Consider the following 19,194-nt stretch of genomic DNA (forward strand, 5'->3'; position numbering starts at 1 on the left):
TTCTTTCTTCCACGTATTTGCTTTAATTTTTTTCATTTTATTCAGGCCTTTAGCTCTACTCCCAGCAGTCTGCTCCTGTTGCTATGCACCAGCCCCTTCTCCTTTGCCGGAGCAACCATTCCCTGGGCTCCCATCACCAGTACAGTGGGGCTCACTGCTGACTCAGCAAGGGAGCTTCTGTTCTTGCAGGCTGCCACTGCCTCTCTTTGCCTCCCTCACTCTTCTTCCTACTCTCAGGCTCACTGCTCTGTGACTTGAACTCCTTTTCGACTCATGGGAGGGGAGATGATGCTTAAAACTACTTAAGAGGCAGTTTCACTCCCCAGCATTACTCACCCCAGAGCCAGCCAAGGGAACCAAAGTTTTCCCAGAAAAGGTGGGGAGTCAAAGAATAACATCTGCAGCTGGCACTGAAATAGATCAGACTCTTACTTACCCTGATTCATCAATTTCCCATAAATTTATCTACCACTCCAGTCTTATTTCTTCCTCTACAAATCCACATACTCTCAGTTATTTCCATTTGTGTACTTCATCTATTATCTCCCTGAAATGTCTCTTCCAATGTCAGAAACCTCACCCTTGTTCCTCTATAAACTCTTCCCTCATTTGCAGCATCTGCTTCAGCCCTTATATACTGTGCTTAGAGTCTGTGTCTCATTTCTGTCCTTGACTTCTTCACATTAACCCTCTGAAAATGGGGTTTCCTGTACACTTTCCCTCCAACTATGACCAAGTCATAATGAATGTGGGAGGTGAAAAACATATATATATATATATATATATATATATATATATATATATATGCAAGCCAGATAGCTCTGATAAAGTGAATTGACACAGAATTCATAACTCACATACCTTGCCATACTTTTGTGCATAGGATCCTGTAAGCAGTGAATGAAAAACTATGATTGTTTCATCCAAATCCCAAACAAATACACGCTGAAAAGAGAATTGGGGAAAATATTATTGAACAAATAACATCCAAGTTCCACCACCATCCCACCCAGGGGGGGCTAAAAGTCAACGGAGTCCTAAAGTTTCATCAACCATTTAACAGAGCAGGTTTTCTCTGAAAATCAGCAGTAACAGTGTATCATGCATGGTAAAAACTCAAAAGGAGAGTAACTTTTTTTCTCTTCAACCATTTCTTATTTGTCCTCAAAAAAGCTTTTCACAAAAGCTCTATAACACAGATTTCAGAAACATGATGTGGAGTCAAACGTAATTGTTAAGGATAAACAGTACTTTCAGGTACTTCTCTGTGAGTCTTATTGATTCAAGATTCTTCTTTATTTCTACTGTAGTACTAAAATAAGGTCTTGGGTAAAAGTGCCACATATAATGCAGAATTTAAATAATATTATAGAATATAACAGATCATAGTAACTCCATTTCATTAATTCAATTTCACTAGTTTTCATTTTCATTGGTAAATAAAAAACAACAAATAAACATATGAACAACCCCCCCCAACAAACAAAACAACAAACCAAACAAAACAAAACAAAAGAAGCCTGAAATGTAAGAAGTTAGTCTCTTCACTGGAAAAGTTAAATCCTTTAAAAAGTAAAAAATATATAAGTTCCTGTACAAAAGCAATGGCATTTACATTCAGTGCCTAGCCCTGCCTCATTGAAACCTGCTGACATTACTTACAAGCACACGGACAAACTGATGCCTAAGTACTTAAAGGTTACATTCGGATGATCCTACATATTTACACGGTGTCCATAAATATATGCAATTAAGCTGAATGATATATTTGAGATTTCCTACTCAAAAAACTAAAAGAAAATGTCACAATTTTGAGTACAGATTTGTGCTTCTATTGCATGAGGAACTGCAAGACATGCAATCTGAGAGCTAAAAAGAACAAGGCTGAAACACATTTACCTTTCTGCCTAACTTTGTGATGCAGAACAGTAAAGTCTCATTGTACATGTATGTTAAAGCAGCTACTAATCTCTGTTGCATTCAGTTAGTGAGACTGAGTCCATGATGTTTTCTAAAATGCTTTAAGCTATTTCTACAGATGCAGTTTTCAGAATTTACTCTTCACAGAAGAAATCTCCACATCAACATTCATCAATTACCACAGGCATACCTCCAAGTCACTGTCCGGAGGGGGTGATGGATTATTCTTCCGTCCTCTACCCCTAGACTTCGACCCAGAACTCCTACATGTTCTCTCATCAAGATCTTTAATTGGCGTGGAGGGGCTCTGCACTGTGTCAAACTCCCCTGTGAAGTCAACCATTCATGTAAAAATTAGTACTGGATTTTTAAATAATTTTTTTTTCTTTTCTCAAAGTTGGACATGTCTGTATGCAAAGTCAGTAATAAGATACATGTAAAAAAAGCTGTAAAAAATGAGTGTCTTATGTAGATGGAATCAGCAGATGCCACATACACTTTTGACTTTACCAATGAAACATTCTAAACCCTAGCAGAATAAGATTAAAATGACACATATGCATCTGCAGATACATACACAAATATGCATAAGCCTAGGTAAAATATCATCAAGGATGATGTATTTTAGAAGTCACAGTAATGGCTTCTCAAAACATGAAGTGCCTTTTACTTAGGTAGTTCATTTCCCATGTTTGAAGTTCAGCTAGACTTATTTCCAAGTCCTGCATTACTTTTACCAGAACACCCTCTGACACTCGTCCATGCCCCAGAACAGCCAGGCAGCTTCCTGCTTCATCTCCTCCTCCCATGTCACTACTCTCTAGCAGAATTCACCTCTTTTTTCCTTAGAGGTATGCAGGGAAAGGACAAGACACACAGACAGAAATCACAGCAAGGGTTATTCCTATTAGATATCAGGAAAAATTTCTTCACTGTGAGAGTGTCAGGACCTGGGATGGGTTCCCAGCCAGAGAGGCTGTGCATTCTCCACCCCTGGAGATACTCAAAACTGCACTGGACACAGCCCTGAGCAACATGACCTAAGCTGGCTCATCCATGAGCAGATAGGACCAAAAGACTCACTGAGGTCCCTTCCAACATGAATAACTGAATGTTTCTGTGATCTTCCTCAAGTCATTGACCTCTTTGCTAGAAACCAATTATGATCTAGCAGGCTCTAAAAAGAAAAAGGAGACTGAAGGTCTCAGTTGAGTCTGCAGTAACATAATGTAACACAACAGCTGAATTCTTAATCTCTTCCATCATTTGTTTACACCTTGCAGTCAACCACATACAAAAGATACTAAAAATAAATATACTGGAAGATTTACATCTTGACTGGAAACATACTGGTGTATATTTTGGAAGAAAAAGATTTAAGCCCATGATGTTACATTCCTGAATGGCAGCTCTAGAGCTCTAGACATTCTGATGAAAGTATTACAGATTCAAGGAAAGGGAGAATAAGAAGAAACTTAGTTCCTGAGCCTACTGGTTAGGACATTTACCTGAAGAAGGACACATCTAAGTTCTCTGGGGTACACTTGTTTATTTGACTGATTGATTTAAATGAAGTATAAAGACTTATTTTCATGGCCTAGAATCCACAGCCCTGTATATATGTGGAAGGTGATGAATCCTCCATGAAATAGGAGGAAATCAGATTTGCCTCTCTCACTTCCTCAGAAAGTGCTTCTCTGCTTGCAGAAAAAACAGAGCAGAACTTTCAGACAGCAGCTAAGAAGAGATTTTTCAAAACTGCAATTTGAGAATTTATTCCAGATACCATTTTAGATAGCTCTGTCCTGAATTGGATAAGGATTATATGCATTCTATAGTAGTTTCTCTGTCAGTTAAAATTCTTATTTGCCAAAAAATGACAGGAAAATTAAGCAGCAATAATAATACCCAACGAAAAATGTTCTCATTGTGGTTTCTCTTGTTCTTACAGAATGAAGGGAGAGAATTCTCATTGAGTAATCATTTCTATCCCTAGTATGATGTTGATGTCAGTAAGGACACTGCAGGCAGTAAAGCAATCAATAAGATCACATTATCTTAGTTCTTCCCCCATAAGAAGAACGGCAAAACATATTTTGGTAAATGTAAAAATGTACAAAAAGAAGCTTCTTAACCAGGATCCTTGTGCAGCAAAGACCTACACTGGCTTCAAAAGAAGTTCTGAGTGTGCAAGAGTTCTGTACAAAAATACAGTTTACTAGATTTTTCAGACAGAGTGGAAAAAATATCCCAAACCAAATCAGAAATGAAAAGGCAAAAATTAAGTGAAGATGGATGTTTACATTCTTACCAGAAAGGCTTCATATTTATAACATTTCAACATTCTAAAATAAAATCAAAACTCATTCTACAGTAATGTATTAAAACATCTGTTCTCAATGACTGTGTTTATAAATGAAATACAAAAAAAAGAAGCCCTGTTCTAAATCTTCTCTGAAAGTATCCAACGACCAAAGTAAATAACTTCAATTTTCATTTAGCATTAGCCATTACCACTTGCCCCAGGCTTCTGTTTGGGTCAATGCTGTACATGTTTGCATAATTATCTACTAATTACTATTGTAACTAATCATTGTTCCTTGTAAAATCTAGATATTTAAAGCCAACTTTATTTCATTATGCTAATCTCTAAATCAGAATGAGCAGCTGTCTCTTACTTGAATGCAAGGTATGCATCTATTTTAGAACTGCAGAAGTCAGTAGTGCATGTTTTTTTCAAACAACTGTAGGCTTAATTGCTTGAATTGCTTGTTACCAACAGCAGGCTAAAGGAGAAACTGCATTCTCTTATCCTCTGCTTTAGAAATGAGGTCAATACTGATAAAATGAAAACTTATTAAAAATTCAGCCACGTAACATAAAGAAATGTGAGAAATTCTAGTATCAAAGAGTACTGAAAACATTACCCTCGTGAAGAGTTCCTACTGCAGCTCATATTAGAAGAAATTTTTATGACAATGTTTGAAATTTTTTAGCTTTTCCAGGATTCAACACATGCCTAATAAATATACTACATAACCTCCTGGGCTACAAGCAGCATCAGGGATCCAACAAAACAAGAGGAAACTGTTAAAACCAGAATGTGGAATGACCGCTTTATCACAGATGTTCTTACACACATTCATATACTTGTTTGTATCCAATATGAAGCCTTTCATTCTGTGGAGACCTTGCAGCACTCCAGTTAGAGGATAGGGAGTTACAGCATCACCACTACAAATGGAGGTCGCCTTTCATACCCAGAATATTGTTTCCCATCTCTGGTTTGATGTGAACATCCTCTCCTCCTTGTTAAAACACAGTTCTACCACTTAAGCAGGAGAAAAGAGTTTATGCAGTGCATTTAAACCTAATGCCATCTCCCAGAGAATCTGCAAAGGGTGACTTCATTGTGGGTACCAAATTAAGAGAGTAAGCTTTGCTGCATCGCAGTAACCAAACAGGAGCTAATATCCTACAGTGATTCACCTCCCTTAACCCTGGACATATGAAAGTGAGATGCCTTAACATGAAGCTTTTATCCAGGTCTATTTCCTCTGCTAGAGTTTTATTTGCCCTAGATTAAATGTACTTATGTATTCATCAAATGTACTCATATATACTTATCCCCTGAGACCTCATCTCAGGGTTCATCTGAGTTATCCCTATTTGAGATGAAGTGCCCTAGGGGATACTTATTTCTCTCACAAATGTTCTCTGGTAATGAGTGCATTTTGAAAAATCTTAATATAAAGCAGGCACAATACAAACTCAGAAGCCTTGAGGCTTGAGCATCACACAGATGTGGGATGGATGAATTTCTGAGCCCCTTCATACTTTCCTTATGGATTGACTTTTGCTACATATTCTTACCTGACACAGCAGACAGAAGATGGCTGCAACGTTACAAGCCTGGTTTGTTGGGGTTGTTTTTGTTTTGTTTTTTTTTTTTCCTGGCTTGTAATGTGTTATTGCTTGTCATGAATATCAGAAAGAGTAAAGTCTATTTCAATTTTCATCTCATTTTCTTTACTTGGTCAATAAGTAAAATTGTAACTGATATTAACTCTTGATCTGATGGGGATTTATTATGAAACTGAGAAATCCTATATGTTTGGAGGGTACTAGAGGTTTTGATTAGATATTTGAATTAATAGTTAGAAGAGATGGCAGAAGAATGAAGTGCCTTGCTGTGTTTAGTCTTAGGTTTTAGTTGGAGTAAGTCTTAAGGACTTAAGGTCTGTTAGACAGTAAGTGAACATGGTGAGTGCTAAAGATCTGCAGTATCTGAAATGGTCTCCAAGACACTGCACCTCACCAATGGAAACATATTTTTACAGTGACACAGAAGTGCATAGGCATGACATGCATTCACAAAGTGGGCGTTTCACTCTCGGCAGAGGGTCGCATGATCAGGGCAACACTCAACAGAAATAAGGAACAGATGGGGGTGGATTTGTTAAGTTCAGATGAACAACCTACTTAAAAAGAAAGCAAATTCCTATGTTTAAACAATCCACAACCAAGAAAAATCTTTAATGTTTCACAGACGTGAAGCCTTCGGTAATTTTTCAACCTGTTCAAATTCTGTAAGATTCCTTTTTTTGCCAATTTTCTTCAATACTAAGGGTGTTCATAATAGATGATAAATTTACACAGCATTTTTAGGAAACAGAGATACATAAGGGAGAGGCAATATGGGAAACTGATTTTCTCAAATGAGAATATGAAGGAATAATAAAGAAACAAGGAAAAGTACACAGGACATGCACAATTATTAAAATGCTTCATTCTCTTTTAAAAATACATATGATTTGTATCTGTTATAGATATCCTCAAACTGTTGAAATTTCACTTGATGTTGCATTACCTCTTAACTTTTTCTTCCTAAATTTACATTCTGAGACTACCGAATAATATATTACACTTTTCATAAAAAATCAAGGGAATGTGTATCTCCCCATAGCTATTCCATATCATATCCATACCCATATCCATATCCATAGGATACCACACCACACACCAAACACACGCACACATGCACACACTTGAACTTTAAAAATCAGCCTGAGGAAAACATCTAGGTAGGAAAAATTTGAACTCATGCAATTAAAGTTCCAACATTTTTAGTAAATTTAAGCAGCTTATATTAAGTATGAGGCTTTGCTTATACTTTTCTACACAGTGTTACCTTTCCTTTGTACACATTCATTATAATAATAGTCTTTCTACTGTACTTCTCAATAAGATGGTGCAGTTGTTGGAAAAAATTATGTAGTAAGTTGATTTTGTGACTAAAGCACATATTCCTCCCCTATGCAGAGCCTAATCCAAAAGTCAGTTTGTTAGTCTTTTAAGTTGGAAGTCAGCTTAAAGAAGATAGAAGTTCTCTATCAACTGGCACCTCAGGAAGTCTTCCATCATCCCCATATCACCACTGGCCAATCAGAACTCAAATCAGTCCAGCCGTTTAATTACCTAGGTAGCCTCATCTCCTCGGATGGTAAGATTGACGGGGAGATAGACAACAGGTTAGCAAAGGCACATAGTGCCTTCGGAAAGCTCCATAAAAGAGTTTGGCAAAATAAACACCTGAAGAAAAGTACCAAGATCAGTGTTTACAGAGCCATTGTGCTGTCTACTCTCTTATATGGATCTGAATCATGGGTCATCTACCGCCACCACCTGCATCTCCTAGAACGCTTCCATCAACGCTGCCTCCGTACAATCCTAAACATCCACTGGTCAGATTATGTGACTAACACGTCTGTTCTAGAACAAGCAGCAGTCACAAGCATTGAGGCCATGTTGCTGAGAACACAGCTGTGTTGGGCAGGGCACGTCTCCAGGATGAAGGACCACCGCCTCCCTAAGATCTTGCTTTATGGTGAACTTGCCACCGGCTGCCACATGAGAGGAGCCCTAAAGAGAAGATACAAGGACTCCCTAAAACAACATCTCAGCCTTGGCCATATTGATCTACATAACTGGTTTACTCTGGCCTCCAATTGGGAGGCCTGGAGACACACCATTTATAATGCTGCTGATGCTTTTGAGAAAGCACGCAGGATTCGAGAGGAAAAGACAATGCAGAAAGATTCGTGCCTTGCAGAATATACCACCTAAGGAGTCTTTCTGCTGTGCCTTTTGTAACCGGACGTGCCTATCTTGTATTGGCCTTTTTAGCCACCAGCGTGCTTGTAACAAACGTGGGTAGAGCCTTTCCCAAATCTTTGTTCGCGAAGCCCAGCCATGAAAAAAGAAAAAAGTCTTTTTAGAAATGCTCCCAGTCTGTGGGTAAGGGAGACACTACCCATGCTGCCTGAGTGAAGCCAGTGATGCAAAGAAGCCCCGGAAGACACTGCTCTGAGTGCTGAGGAAAAATGAACTGTCATTACCCACCAGGGGTGTCCTAGGAATACAAGTAACAGGCTACTGTGCTGCGGCTGTGATGTGGTGGCTGTGCACAAGAGGGCAGGGCTGGGCAGGAAAAGGGAGCCTCCTCGTGTCTCCTGAGAATGCTCTTTTTGTAAATTAGACTAGTTCAATATGATTTTTTTTTAAAGAGACTTGTGCTATTAAGCTATTTCTCTATTCTTTGTTACCTAAATTAGTGAATTAACAAGCATAGATGGCTTGTACACATTTGAATAAAGCCCAGCCATGCTCTTGCTAGCATGGCTGGGGTATAGTTAAATGAACAATGGTATCTTGTGTTAAATTCTTTACAGCCATACTTCAGAATGTGTAGGTGGAAACAGGAATCTCCCACTGTCAGTAATAGTGACAACCATCTCAGCCTTAAAACACTTCATTTGACTAGCAAACATGACAGGTTTCCTAACTATACAGTAAAAAACTTATTTTGGCTGGTTTACATTGTGAAGTTTTCTGAAAGGCATGACTTAAAATGTCGATATTCAAACAAGGCATTCAATCAATGCAAGGTGGATGTGGAAATCCCGTCTTTATACAAGTAGAGAATAAAATAGAAAAATTGTTTTCACCTGAATGTAGATCTGTACCTGGTTGACTAGTCAAGCCAGGGAGAGAGTCCTGTAACTGGTAGGTTGATGATGATGATGAAGTGCCATCAGCCGTGTTGTTTGAGGTCATATATGTACCATATGTTGATGCTGAGTAATACTGTGCATATTGATTTTGGCCAAAAGCTGTGTATGATGGATAATCCTAAAACAGCAAATGCAGCAGAGCACTTAATTAAGTACAGTAATGAATGATTTTTTTCCATTAAGTATTTCTAAATGTACAATCACATGACTTTTTCAAGCATTCTGAAGGCTTGGTTAGCACTTTTTTTAATTTAAGAATATTTAATGTTTTTTAATTTAAGGATATTTGCTAAAAAACTACAGTGAGATTGATGAAATATTTAAATGCCACAAGATGTAACCAGGTTTCCAATGAGATTTTGATCACTTTCCACAGAAAACAGCATTGAACCACAGTAAATGTCATTCAACATAACAGACCTCAGTTAAAGTAACATGCTATAACTGGAGTGATATAAGTCCTCTCATAATTGGCAAATAAAAATTCATACCTGTTGTGAACTACTGAAGTTTGTGGAATTCGAAACAGAATTGTTTGAGTAAATTGTGGACGACGGTGTAAAACTAGAACCTAAGATTAAAAATTTCAATTAATTGTGAGAATTTGCCTGTGAATCAAAATAAAATTCTAAATAGAATGCTCCATGTTAAGATGTAAAAGAATCAGAAGAAAAAAACAACTTTTATTTACTGGTAAAATAATAAAATATTGTAATGAAACTTTAACAGAAATGAAATGCTACTTCCATACATACAAGCATACATTTCTCTTCACACCATGAAAGGAAGATATTAGCAGTAAGCCACCTCACTGATCTAGAAAGCATTTTTCAATTTATTGCGGTGTCTCATCTCTCCTAAAATACTTTTTTCTCTTTTGTTTTAATTTCTAACACTTTGGTGTTACATTCACAAAACAAAATCTTTTCAAATACTATTTAATGATTGATGTGTTTTTAATCAATCTGTAATGAGACATGTCCTTGTTTTCAACATAAATCAGATATTCATATTGTAATTTGTAATATTCAAAAGATTAACTGTTGTACAAGAAGCCTAAAAATTATCCAAATAAAACATGTTGTCAGTGATCAAAGGGTAATAAGTAAATAACTAAATGAATAGTAAATGAAAGAATAAATATGAATTAAGGAGAAATTCTAAAAAATTATGTTAACCCAAGTATCAAATTATGTCATACTCAGAAACATGGAAATAAGGCAAAGTGACTTGTTTATGTTAATAAATATAACAAATGCTTCCAGTCCTGCCATGTAATTTTTTTACCCCGCAAAAAAAACCCAAAAAAGGTGTAAACAGGGACTGTATTGCATGACCACATCCAAACTAACTTATCAAAATGAACACACATATGCATATTAGTAATGGAAAGAAATACTTAGCTTTAAATTTTGGAGTTGGTTACTCACCTGGCATCTGATAAGAGTAGGGTGTTTGGCCTGGCTGTGGGGTCGAAAACCCCGGGCTGTAACTGAGGCACCCGCTCTGCAGTGGTGATTGGGTCTGCGAGAGCCCACTTTCTGTCTTGATGCCTGGCAACATTACACCCAAATCTGTATAAGAAATTAATTTTCAACTGATTCTTTAAAATATTTTCTTACAGTCGGGAAAAAACAGAAAGCAAAACCACTCAAGTTGGCAATACTTTTTATTCTACATAAAGTGAAGTAATAAGAGGCCAAATACCGTAAGTGGGTAAGCTGTAGGGCTGTCCTGTCTGTGAGTAGGCTGTATAGACCGCTGGTTGCTGCATTCCTGAATACTGGGTTTGTCCGGCATAGGCAGACATTGTTTGAGCTGCTGGTGTAGAAAGAATGTGTGGATAGGGCCTAAATATCAGGAAAAATAGCATTACTGTGGCAACAAATGCTTTGTATGTTGATTCAAGCAATAAAGTAAAGCAAAAGGTTTAAAGACGTCCAAAGGCAGTTCATTATTCTGCCAACTGCTCCTCTTCTGGGATTTGTTCCATCCCCCACTGAAATAAGCTGAAAAACACTCTGTCTCACATTCCCCAAGGCACAGTGAATATTTTGTGCCATCCCATCACTACAATTTAATTCTTAAGCTACTGTGTCCACTTCGAAGTAGGCCCTGACACTGCTGCACAGCTTTATATGGATTTGACCCCTTTCAGCCAAGATCAGAACGTTTAAATTAGAAAAGCCCCCACGCTTTTTTAATCCAGTGGAAGGAAATTTGGACTAGAAGAATAAAGAAAATACAGAGGTGAATGCTGAAGCTAGTACATTATGTCATCTTTGTAGGTTCTGCTTCAACAGACATCTAGCCTCTAGCTTCAATGAGAGATGGATCACACATATTAAGAGGGGCACAAAAAATATTGACAGCAATACTTTGGTAACCAGATGGGCTTTAAATGTTTGGAAAATATAGGCTAGGGAAACAGAATGGAAACATAAATGGTCTTTATTTATGAATACTAGGGTTTTATAGAGAGATTGAATAAAACCAAGTTTAAAATTTTTGCCCTCTAGAGTTGCAAAAATATACAGAGAAACATTTTTCTTGGATTGTTTTGTAAGTCAAATAAGACTTTATGGACCAAGAGTTGAATAAACACACTCTGTAGAATTACGCTAACTGAAACCTGGCCATTAAAAGCCAGGACTAAATTTCAGATTCTAATTTTTAAAATTTTTTTCTTTCTAATTAGTTCAGTACAGTTGGCAGCTTTTACTATCAGAAAAGGATTGCTCATTAATTTATATGCCAAAAAATTGTAACAGTAGATTAAAAAAATTCTATTAAATCTTGTAATGTATATGGCCAAGAATATCTAATATAGTTTGCCAAAACCTGTTTTAAGTGGAATGAGGGCTCTTTGTTCAGGCACCTACTTTCCGTATTAATAAATACTGGCTACCATCATACCAATACAAATTTGGGGAAAAAAACCCCAAAACTTGAAAAAGCCTAATTAGCTACAATGTCAATGTTTTCTCTGTATCAAAGTCACACGGGTAGCTGCGTCCTGTATCAAATACATGGAAACAAATAGATGGCATACTGGAATCAAGCACCCTTGTGCACAGCACTGATCATAGGACAAGCAAACTAACAGACTGCCAGCTGCAGTAGTTTCATCTTCTGTGAAATCTTCTGTGTTTTTTCCTAATATCTGCACTCCTGGATTCATGTGATTGTCCAAAACCCTGTTTTCCTCAACAAAAAAACCCCCATGAACCCCCCCCAAAACAAACAAACAAACAAACAAAAACAACAAAAAAAGAAAGAAAGAAATTTTCTATTCCTATCACCTGATGGTTTAAAAATAATGAGATTAAAAGCTAATCCAATTTATTTAATTTATTTGATTTTTAAATGTTATGATTATGGAGAGGGATGAGGAAAGACTGGTTCGTGATGGTAGAATGTCTGGAAATGTTTGGCAACGATGGCCCTGGGAGGGTCAGGGACAGGGCTACCCCCAGAATGCAACTCGCACATGCAATTGTGATTTCTACATATAAACTGACTTCTTCAAAATATTTCTGTATATATTGCTAGTACTGTTAATATGCTGATGTCCAATAATGTAATAGTCTGATTTTTTTCCTTCTATTGTGTGCAGATATCCAAGGCTATTTCTTGTGCAGCAATACTGCGCAAAGCAGGATCTTACTCTGCAGACACATGAGGGAAAAAAAGTTGGAGAGGGAGCCAGTACTGTGGCTTAAGAATTTTCCTCTTTCTCTGTTTCTTCTGCTGATGAACACTTGTTTGCAACAAACCACAGAACTGCCTACAGCCAAGGTCAATTCCCTATAAAAGACTAGAAGAGGTGCAGACACTAACTTGGACGGATATATTTGCGGAGAGTACTGGTGCGCTGATCTTGGACTGTAGCCACTACTTGTTATTACTGCAAAACAGAAAACAAGAGTACAGCAGTTAGAAACACCATGAGACCGATACATCCAAACAGCAGCATTAACAGAGAAGCTTATTGAAATACACAGCTTTTCAAGGAAGCAGATGTCCCTTGAACTGCAACATCTTAATAAAAAAATTAAAAAACTGTAAATCATTCATTGCTATGCGGAACCCTCTAGTTAGCATGGAGGTGTTGTGCTTTTTCAGCTTGACTGACACATTTCTGAGTATACTGCAGAGGCGTGTATTTCATACATCATCTGTGATCCACACACCGTAGATCGTTCAAATTTGCAAGCTGCATTAAAAGGGATAGTTAAAAAGAAGCTTGTGATTTAACATATGGTATTGAGATAACATACACAAACCTTTAAAGGCTCACATTAACAAGTTCAATTTTAATACTGGATGGAAAAGCATGTTTTATATGGTTGTTGCTAATTTTAGTCAGCTTAGGAAGACACTGGGCTGATCACAAGAAAGCAAATATCATTCTTTATAGACAGGCAGATTAGAATACATTCGCTAACAACAATATTTTTACTGTGAAGTATGGATAAACAGTCTTGTTCAGTAGCCATCCAAATTGTGTATGTCTATACTATTCACAGCTGCATTCTTCCAAAAAAGCTAACAGAACAATAGTCATAACCAATTAAAATTTCATTCAGAAGCGATGCTCACACTGGATTAATTCCAAGTGTTTGGAAGTTTCTCTTTCCCTTAGCCATCTGTCTTGACTAAGACAGATGTATTCCAAATATACGTACTCTAAGTGTTGAACCAATCCCTTCAGAGCAAATCCATACTGGGCAAACATACAGAGTGTCTTTATTAGGCCATCTGCTGTTCATTCACTTTTCAAAAGATTAAAGTAGTACACAACGAAGCACTGGAATTTCTTTAGTCTAATCAATCATAGTTGTACTTCAAAGTGTACCCTCTTCCTGAGTTATTCGTAATGGTAGTAGAAATGAACATTCAGAATTATATAAGTGACAAATAGGTTTAGGTTCCTAACTATTTTATGAAACATGATATATTTCTACATCCAGGCCTAATTAACGTCTTTCAGATCTATTGCTGTGAACATATGCAGAGCTTGATATTTTTAAAGCTAGTTTAAATGCATTTAGAATGTATAGGACTTAAAAGGAAAATACAGTAGAAGAAAAACAATTAACTTCTTTTTAAAATGTGCAGTTGAGTATGGCTTGAAAGTGAAGAAGAACTGGATAATAACTTTTAAAGCATGTGCCATCAGATTTCACGAAAGAGTTGCTGTTTGAAAAGGTACTGACGGTTTGCCCATGATAAAAATCTGCTAAATTTCATTTTGTGTGGTTCTTTTTTTTTTTTTTTGAGAATGCCTTTCCATAGTTTAAGCTCAACTCACAGAGTAATCCGCTACATGTGCAGGCAGCTATTCCCAGAGTTAGACAAACCTATAGCTGTATCTATCAACATAATCAGTCCACAGAACTCTAAAGGAAGCTCGCAGTTATTTAAGGCTCAAAGAGCAATTACTCTTCCCTTTTGTATCTCTGTGACCTTTCTAAAGACAAGCAATAGCTAATAGAGTGACCTTGGTGATTCTCAGGACAAGGAACTTTTGTGATCCATTATTGGCTTATTGGATCACTTTTGCCCATACTGCTCCACTTTTTGTCTGATCATTTGCTGTATAAGAGTTCACTTGAATAATCAGTTTGGTTAAAGCACATTTACCATGCCACCACACCCTATGTAAACTACAAAAGAACTTAATTACTATTAATTTAGATCACTTGAGCTATCAAAACCTAATGTTTTTTAAAAAAAACCTGTCCCGCCTGCTTTTTTTTTTCTTTCTGCATATGTCTTATTTTAAAAATTCAGAGAAGAAAATAAAATACTTTTGGAATATGTCTGGTTTTAAATTTCCTTTTCTTTCTTTTTTCCAATTTTCCCAATGAAAGGGAAGTTGTAAGGAAGAAAAAGAGGCAAGACTAAAAAAATCTGTTTTTTTCACTCTTTCTCTGTAGTTTGTCCCAGCAATTTGTGTACTACATTTTACACTATAAGGTGTTTGAGAAACACAGGGTGTAAGGCCTATCATAAGAGAACATTATGACTGAGTGGACTCTGTGGACTTCATCTGTATCTCATAGATCAAACTGGTAACTCTAAGGGTTATCAAACTTAAACAACTTTGACTACCTCCTAACCCTACTTCTGAGGACTGGTGGAAATGGAGGAAATGGTGGAGGCTGGTTGCTGTGGGTTTGGTAACTGTGCCACTGTAAATAGCCATTTAAATGAATGGGGCTACATGCTGTTTTGTGTTACTTATATTAAAACAACAAAAACCCACCAAAATTGTTTCCTCTCTGAAAAAGTCAATTATTCCTAAGCTTTTACTATTTGAATTTATCAGAGGAATGTTCTTCAGGGCAGGTATAAGACCCTTGATCTCTCCAGTTCCCCTACGGCACTGAGGGCATATTCCACTCCCCAGTAGCATTGTTTCACAGAGAAGGGACAAGAAGGCTGACAGCCAGCCCTTACCAGTTACTCTCTCACATCAGCTGGCCAAGGTGACTGTGGGGGATTTAAATGACCATTAACTGTTTTAATAACATGTCTTGGGTTCAGTATATTAACACAGGTTGGAGTTTTGTATTTTTTCATTACACATCTGGAAAATTCCATGTAAAAAAGTTAGATTAAAAGGACCTCACTTAAGTAACATCACAATCTCTATGCACAAGTCAACCAAATGTAGGTTAAACAGCAGTTAAACAGACATTTCCTAACTTCACCTTTATAGCCTTCAGGAACTGTTTTCTATATCCTTTTTTTTTTGTGTAATAAATCCTAAGTAAAAAGGATAATGAGATCAACAAGTATCTTTCTCTCCATTCCATTAAAATAACAGTTCTTAAATTAAATCCACTATTGTAAGCCATATATACACAAGAATGCATGCACTCACAGTACAGCAGCTGCAACAAATTCACAGTGTATGAAAATCTCAGTTCAAGGCTGTGCACCTCCCCATATCCTGTGAATGCTACCCCGGTGGGAGTCTGCTGAAGAACCACAAAGCTTCAAACCAAGTACACTGATATTAATTACCAACTGTTCTTCTTTGAAGAAAAAGGAAGAGGAAGGGGGATGCACAGTGCGACTCCTCACCTGGCTAACCCATGCTAAGAGGTTTGGCATGGATTCTCCCAGGGGCAGCTCTGCAGGACAGGGGAATTGCAGCCCTGATTTTGAGCTGCAACACCTGAACTGCAGCCCCGAGCAGGAGCATGCCCAGTCCCAATGGCCTGGCCAAGGCCACTAGGGCAACTGTCACTCTAACTTCAAGAGACCTACACACTTTGTCTTTCTGACTTTTCAGTCAACAGAATCACAGTTTTCTGTGGAGTCTAATCTATCTCTCCCACCCTATACCTCACACACTCTGTTTGACCAACACTTTCTGTGTTACAGCTGGTCATTAGGGACAGAGCTGACTACTTTACACCCCACAGGGTTTTTTCAGCCTTCTGGTCAGTTCCAGGACAAGTCACATGTTTTGACTGCCCTTGGAGCATGAAAATCAATTTTAATGGGTAGAGCATTTGAAAGAGAGGATTTCTGCATGGCAGAGTCTCAGCTACAGTTCTCTTTTCATCCATGTCTGATGTAATAAAATATTTAAGAATACACCTAAATCCTTCCCTACTTAACGAAGAACACTTGAGTGCTTCTGACCAATGCTTGTACAAGACAGAGTAGATAACAGCGGCCTATGTGTCTGTGCATCCTCACGAAATGAGAGCACAGGTCCTCTGAGAGCTGCAGGAAAGTACCAGCATTATCACTCTGTCATAGTTGGGAATAACACACGTATGTACCTGACTGTAAGGAAAAAACAAACTGTTCAGTGTTGGGCTTTGTTATGCATTTTTTTCAGTTGCAGTTGGCTCATCTGAAATGACATCTGCCTACTAGTCAGTATTTACTGTCTTTGGCAACCCATTAAACTTCTCAAATAACCAGTTAGGTTAAAAAATCAAGAGAAATACTGTTTTTGTTGAGTTTTTATTGTTCTTTAGCGCTTCTCCCACAAACCTAAAGTCAATGAAATTGTCCAATCTGCAAGTACCAATAAAAGGCAAGTGTGAAAGTAAAGCATTCAATCTTTATGAAAGGCTTGGTGCATTGTCAAGGCAGATCAGCGCCTCGCTCTGATGATGAAGACTGCACGTCACCCAGACAGGCAGACTATCGATTTCCCACTGTGAATGACTGTACTCATTTAATGCTTGAGCTTGTGGACTAAACTGAGAATCAGGTTCATATTTCTTTTGAGTATGCAGGTGGCTAACAGGCAAAAAAGGACTGTGCAAGGCTCAAATTCCTGTCTTTTTTTTTTTTTTTGGAGGCACCAACTTTCCAAACATCCAAAGTGTAGAGATCTCAGCACTTCTTTGAAGTCAGTGGAAGCTGATGGGTGAGTGACACCTGGGAAAATCAGGCTGTTACTTAACTATCTAAACTTGAACTGGAGGCTGCAGTTTTTAGTACCCCAATGTTGCCTTAGCCATGTTTTACACATGGAATACAACTCAGCTGCCTTACATACATGGCAGAAGCTGATAAAATTTCACTGACAATGACAAAATCATATATGTGGTTGGACATTTTATAATCTGTAATCATTCCTAATAAAATCCTAGCATTGAGTAACAAAAGAGTGAAAAAGAAAAGCTAAATTTTAGTCAAGATTATTTGATATTTTATGGAACTTGTTAGACTTCGTTGTGGTTGATGTGGTTCCTTTCAGTCTAATTATAATGGAGACAATGTTTTCATCAGAAATAGTATACACTTGCTTTAAATCTCACTAATGACCTTTTCTTCAGGCATTATATTTGTTATAAGTATTTTTTTGAATAATCAACTTTGGAGTATAACTGATGCCTAAAAAACCAGAAACATACACTCATTTTAAAACAAATTTAATTACACAGAAACACTGTGATTTCCAAAATATTTTATATATGGTTTGACTACCTAAGTCTACCAAAGTAATAGCATCAATGTGAGTGGCAATTCCTGGCTTCATGGACATTTCAGTCGAGCATTACTGAACTGGTATTTTCAGATGTAAAATTTACTCTCCCTCCTCTCCTTGTTAATATTATTATTAGCAGGATTCAACTTAATGATTAGAAGGCAGATTATCTGTACTTTTCCACAGTTCATCACATTTTAGTAATTTATAGGAATATACTTAAAAACTGCTGTTTGTTTGATTTTTTTAAGAAGTAATTGAAACATGATTATTTAAAGTAAAATATAAACTTTATTTTCATGGAAAGAAAGTAGCTCACTGTAATGGAAAGAAAGTAATTTATGGTAATCTGGTCAGCATTTGTACTAACACACTGCTCACAGGAGTAAAACAATTAGCAATGAGATATAACCCTTAAGATTTTAAATTTTACAAATTAGCATGGCTGTTACGAATACAATCCATTTTTCCTCCCAAGATCATGCATGACTAACCCTGAGAAAAAACTCTACAGTACTATAATAACAGTATTGCTATAACATTTTTGCATACAACAATCGCCTTAGGAATCATGAAAGCTTCTTTAAGATCCCACCTCATGTAAATGGCAGAGTTGCACTTACAAAAATGAAAAAGTTATTATTATTTTTATTATTATTAGGTCTTAAAATGTTACTTTATTGTAGCTTTTTAAAAATTGCTTCCATGCAGTTCAATAGTGAATGTTATTAAATGCTACAATAATGTGCATCTAACAAAACGTGATCTTATTATGGCTTTACCTGACCCAGTAAAAGTGTCAAGCGATCCATCTCCAGTTGTTGTTGTTGTTTCACTGTTGTTCATGGGTTCTGTTTTGACTGCAAGAAGAGACACTACATAGAAGAATAAGTAGACATGAGATTTTACTTCTAAATTTGTACTGGAGTCCTCATGCCAGTCGCACTAGTGGTAGTCCAGCTAGAACAAGCATGCGTGCAAAAGCTTTAGCCTTTGCTCTATCACCGAATTGAGACAATCTACACTAGCTCTGTCTGGAATGGACATGCATCTACATAGCTTTTTATCTGTCTATTTGTCTAGCTATTGGTTTTAGCAATTGGAATATCTTCTGGGGAGATTTCAACCTACATTTAATTGATTCTAACAATTCCCTAAGAGTAGCAGAGAGGAAGGAAACATTAGCTGTCAAGGGATGTAGCACATAACAAAAATAGTTTTGCCTGACAAGTA

General features: G+C 37.1%; 1 protein-coding gene across 6 annotated transcripts in view; it reads right to left on the reverse strand.

Annotated features, from left to right (window-relative positions):
- Positions 1-19,194, reverse strand: part of EYA4 (EYA transcriptional coactivator and phosphatase 4) — a 150,649-nt gene that overhangs the window by 25,623 nt on the left and 105,832 nt on the right. For 5 of the 6 annotated variants that reach the window (XR_001921368.1, XR_001921367.1, XR_001921366.1 and 2 more), the window contains exons 6-13: positions 18,744-18,836; positions 12,834-12,900; positions 10,701-10,843; positions 10,424-10,567; positions 9,485-9,564; positions 8,928-9,111; positions 2,111-2,247; positions 862-945 (exon numbers count right to left, since the gene is read on the reverse strand). Coding sequence is in view for 1 of the 6 variants with exons in the window: in XM_018078007.1 (XP_017933496.1) it covers positions 862-945; positions 2,111-2,247; positions 8,928-9,111; positions 9,485-9,564; positions 10,424-10,567; positions 10,701-10,843; positions 12,834-12,900; positions 18,744-18,836 (932 nt within the window). In the remaining 5 variants the exon portion in view is untranslated. The remainder of the gene's footprint in view (positions 1-861; positions 946-2,110; positions 2,248-8,927; positions 9,112-9,484; positions 9,565-10,423; positions 10,568-10,700; positions 10,844-12,833; positions 12,901-18,743; positions 18,837-19,194) is intronic. The other variant, XR_001921369.1, reaches the window with a different exon arrangement.

The sequence above is a fragment of the Manacus vitellinus genome, unplaced genomic scaffold (genome assembly GCF_001715985.3).
Source record: "Manacus vitellinus isolate BGI_N305 unplaced genomic scaffold, ASM171598v3 scaffold_4_pilon, whole genome shotgun sequence".
Classification (NCBI taxonomy): domain Eukaryota; kingdom Metazoa; phylum Chordata; class Aves; order Passeriformes; family Pipridae; genus Manacus; species Manacus vitellinus.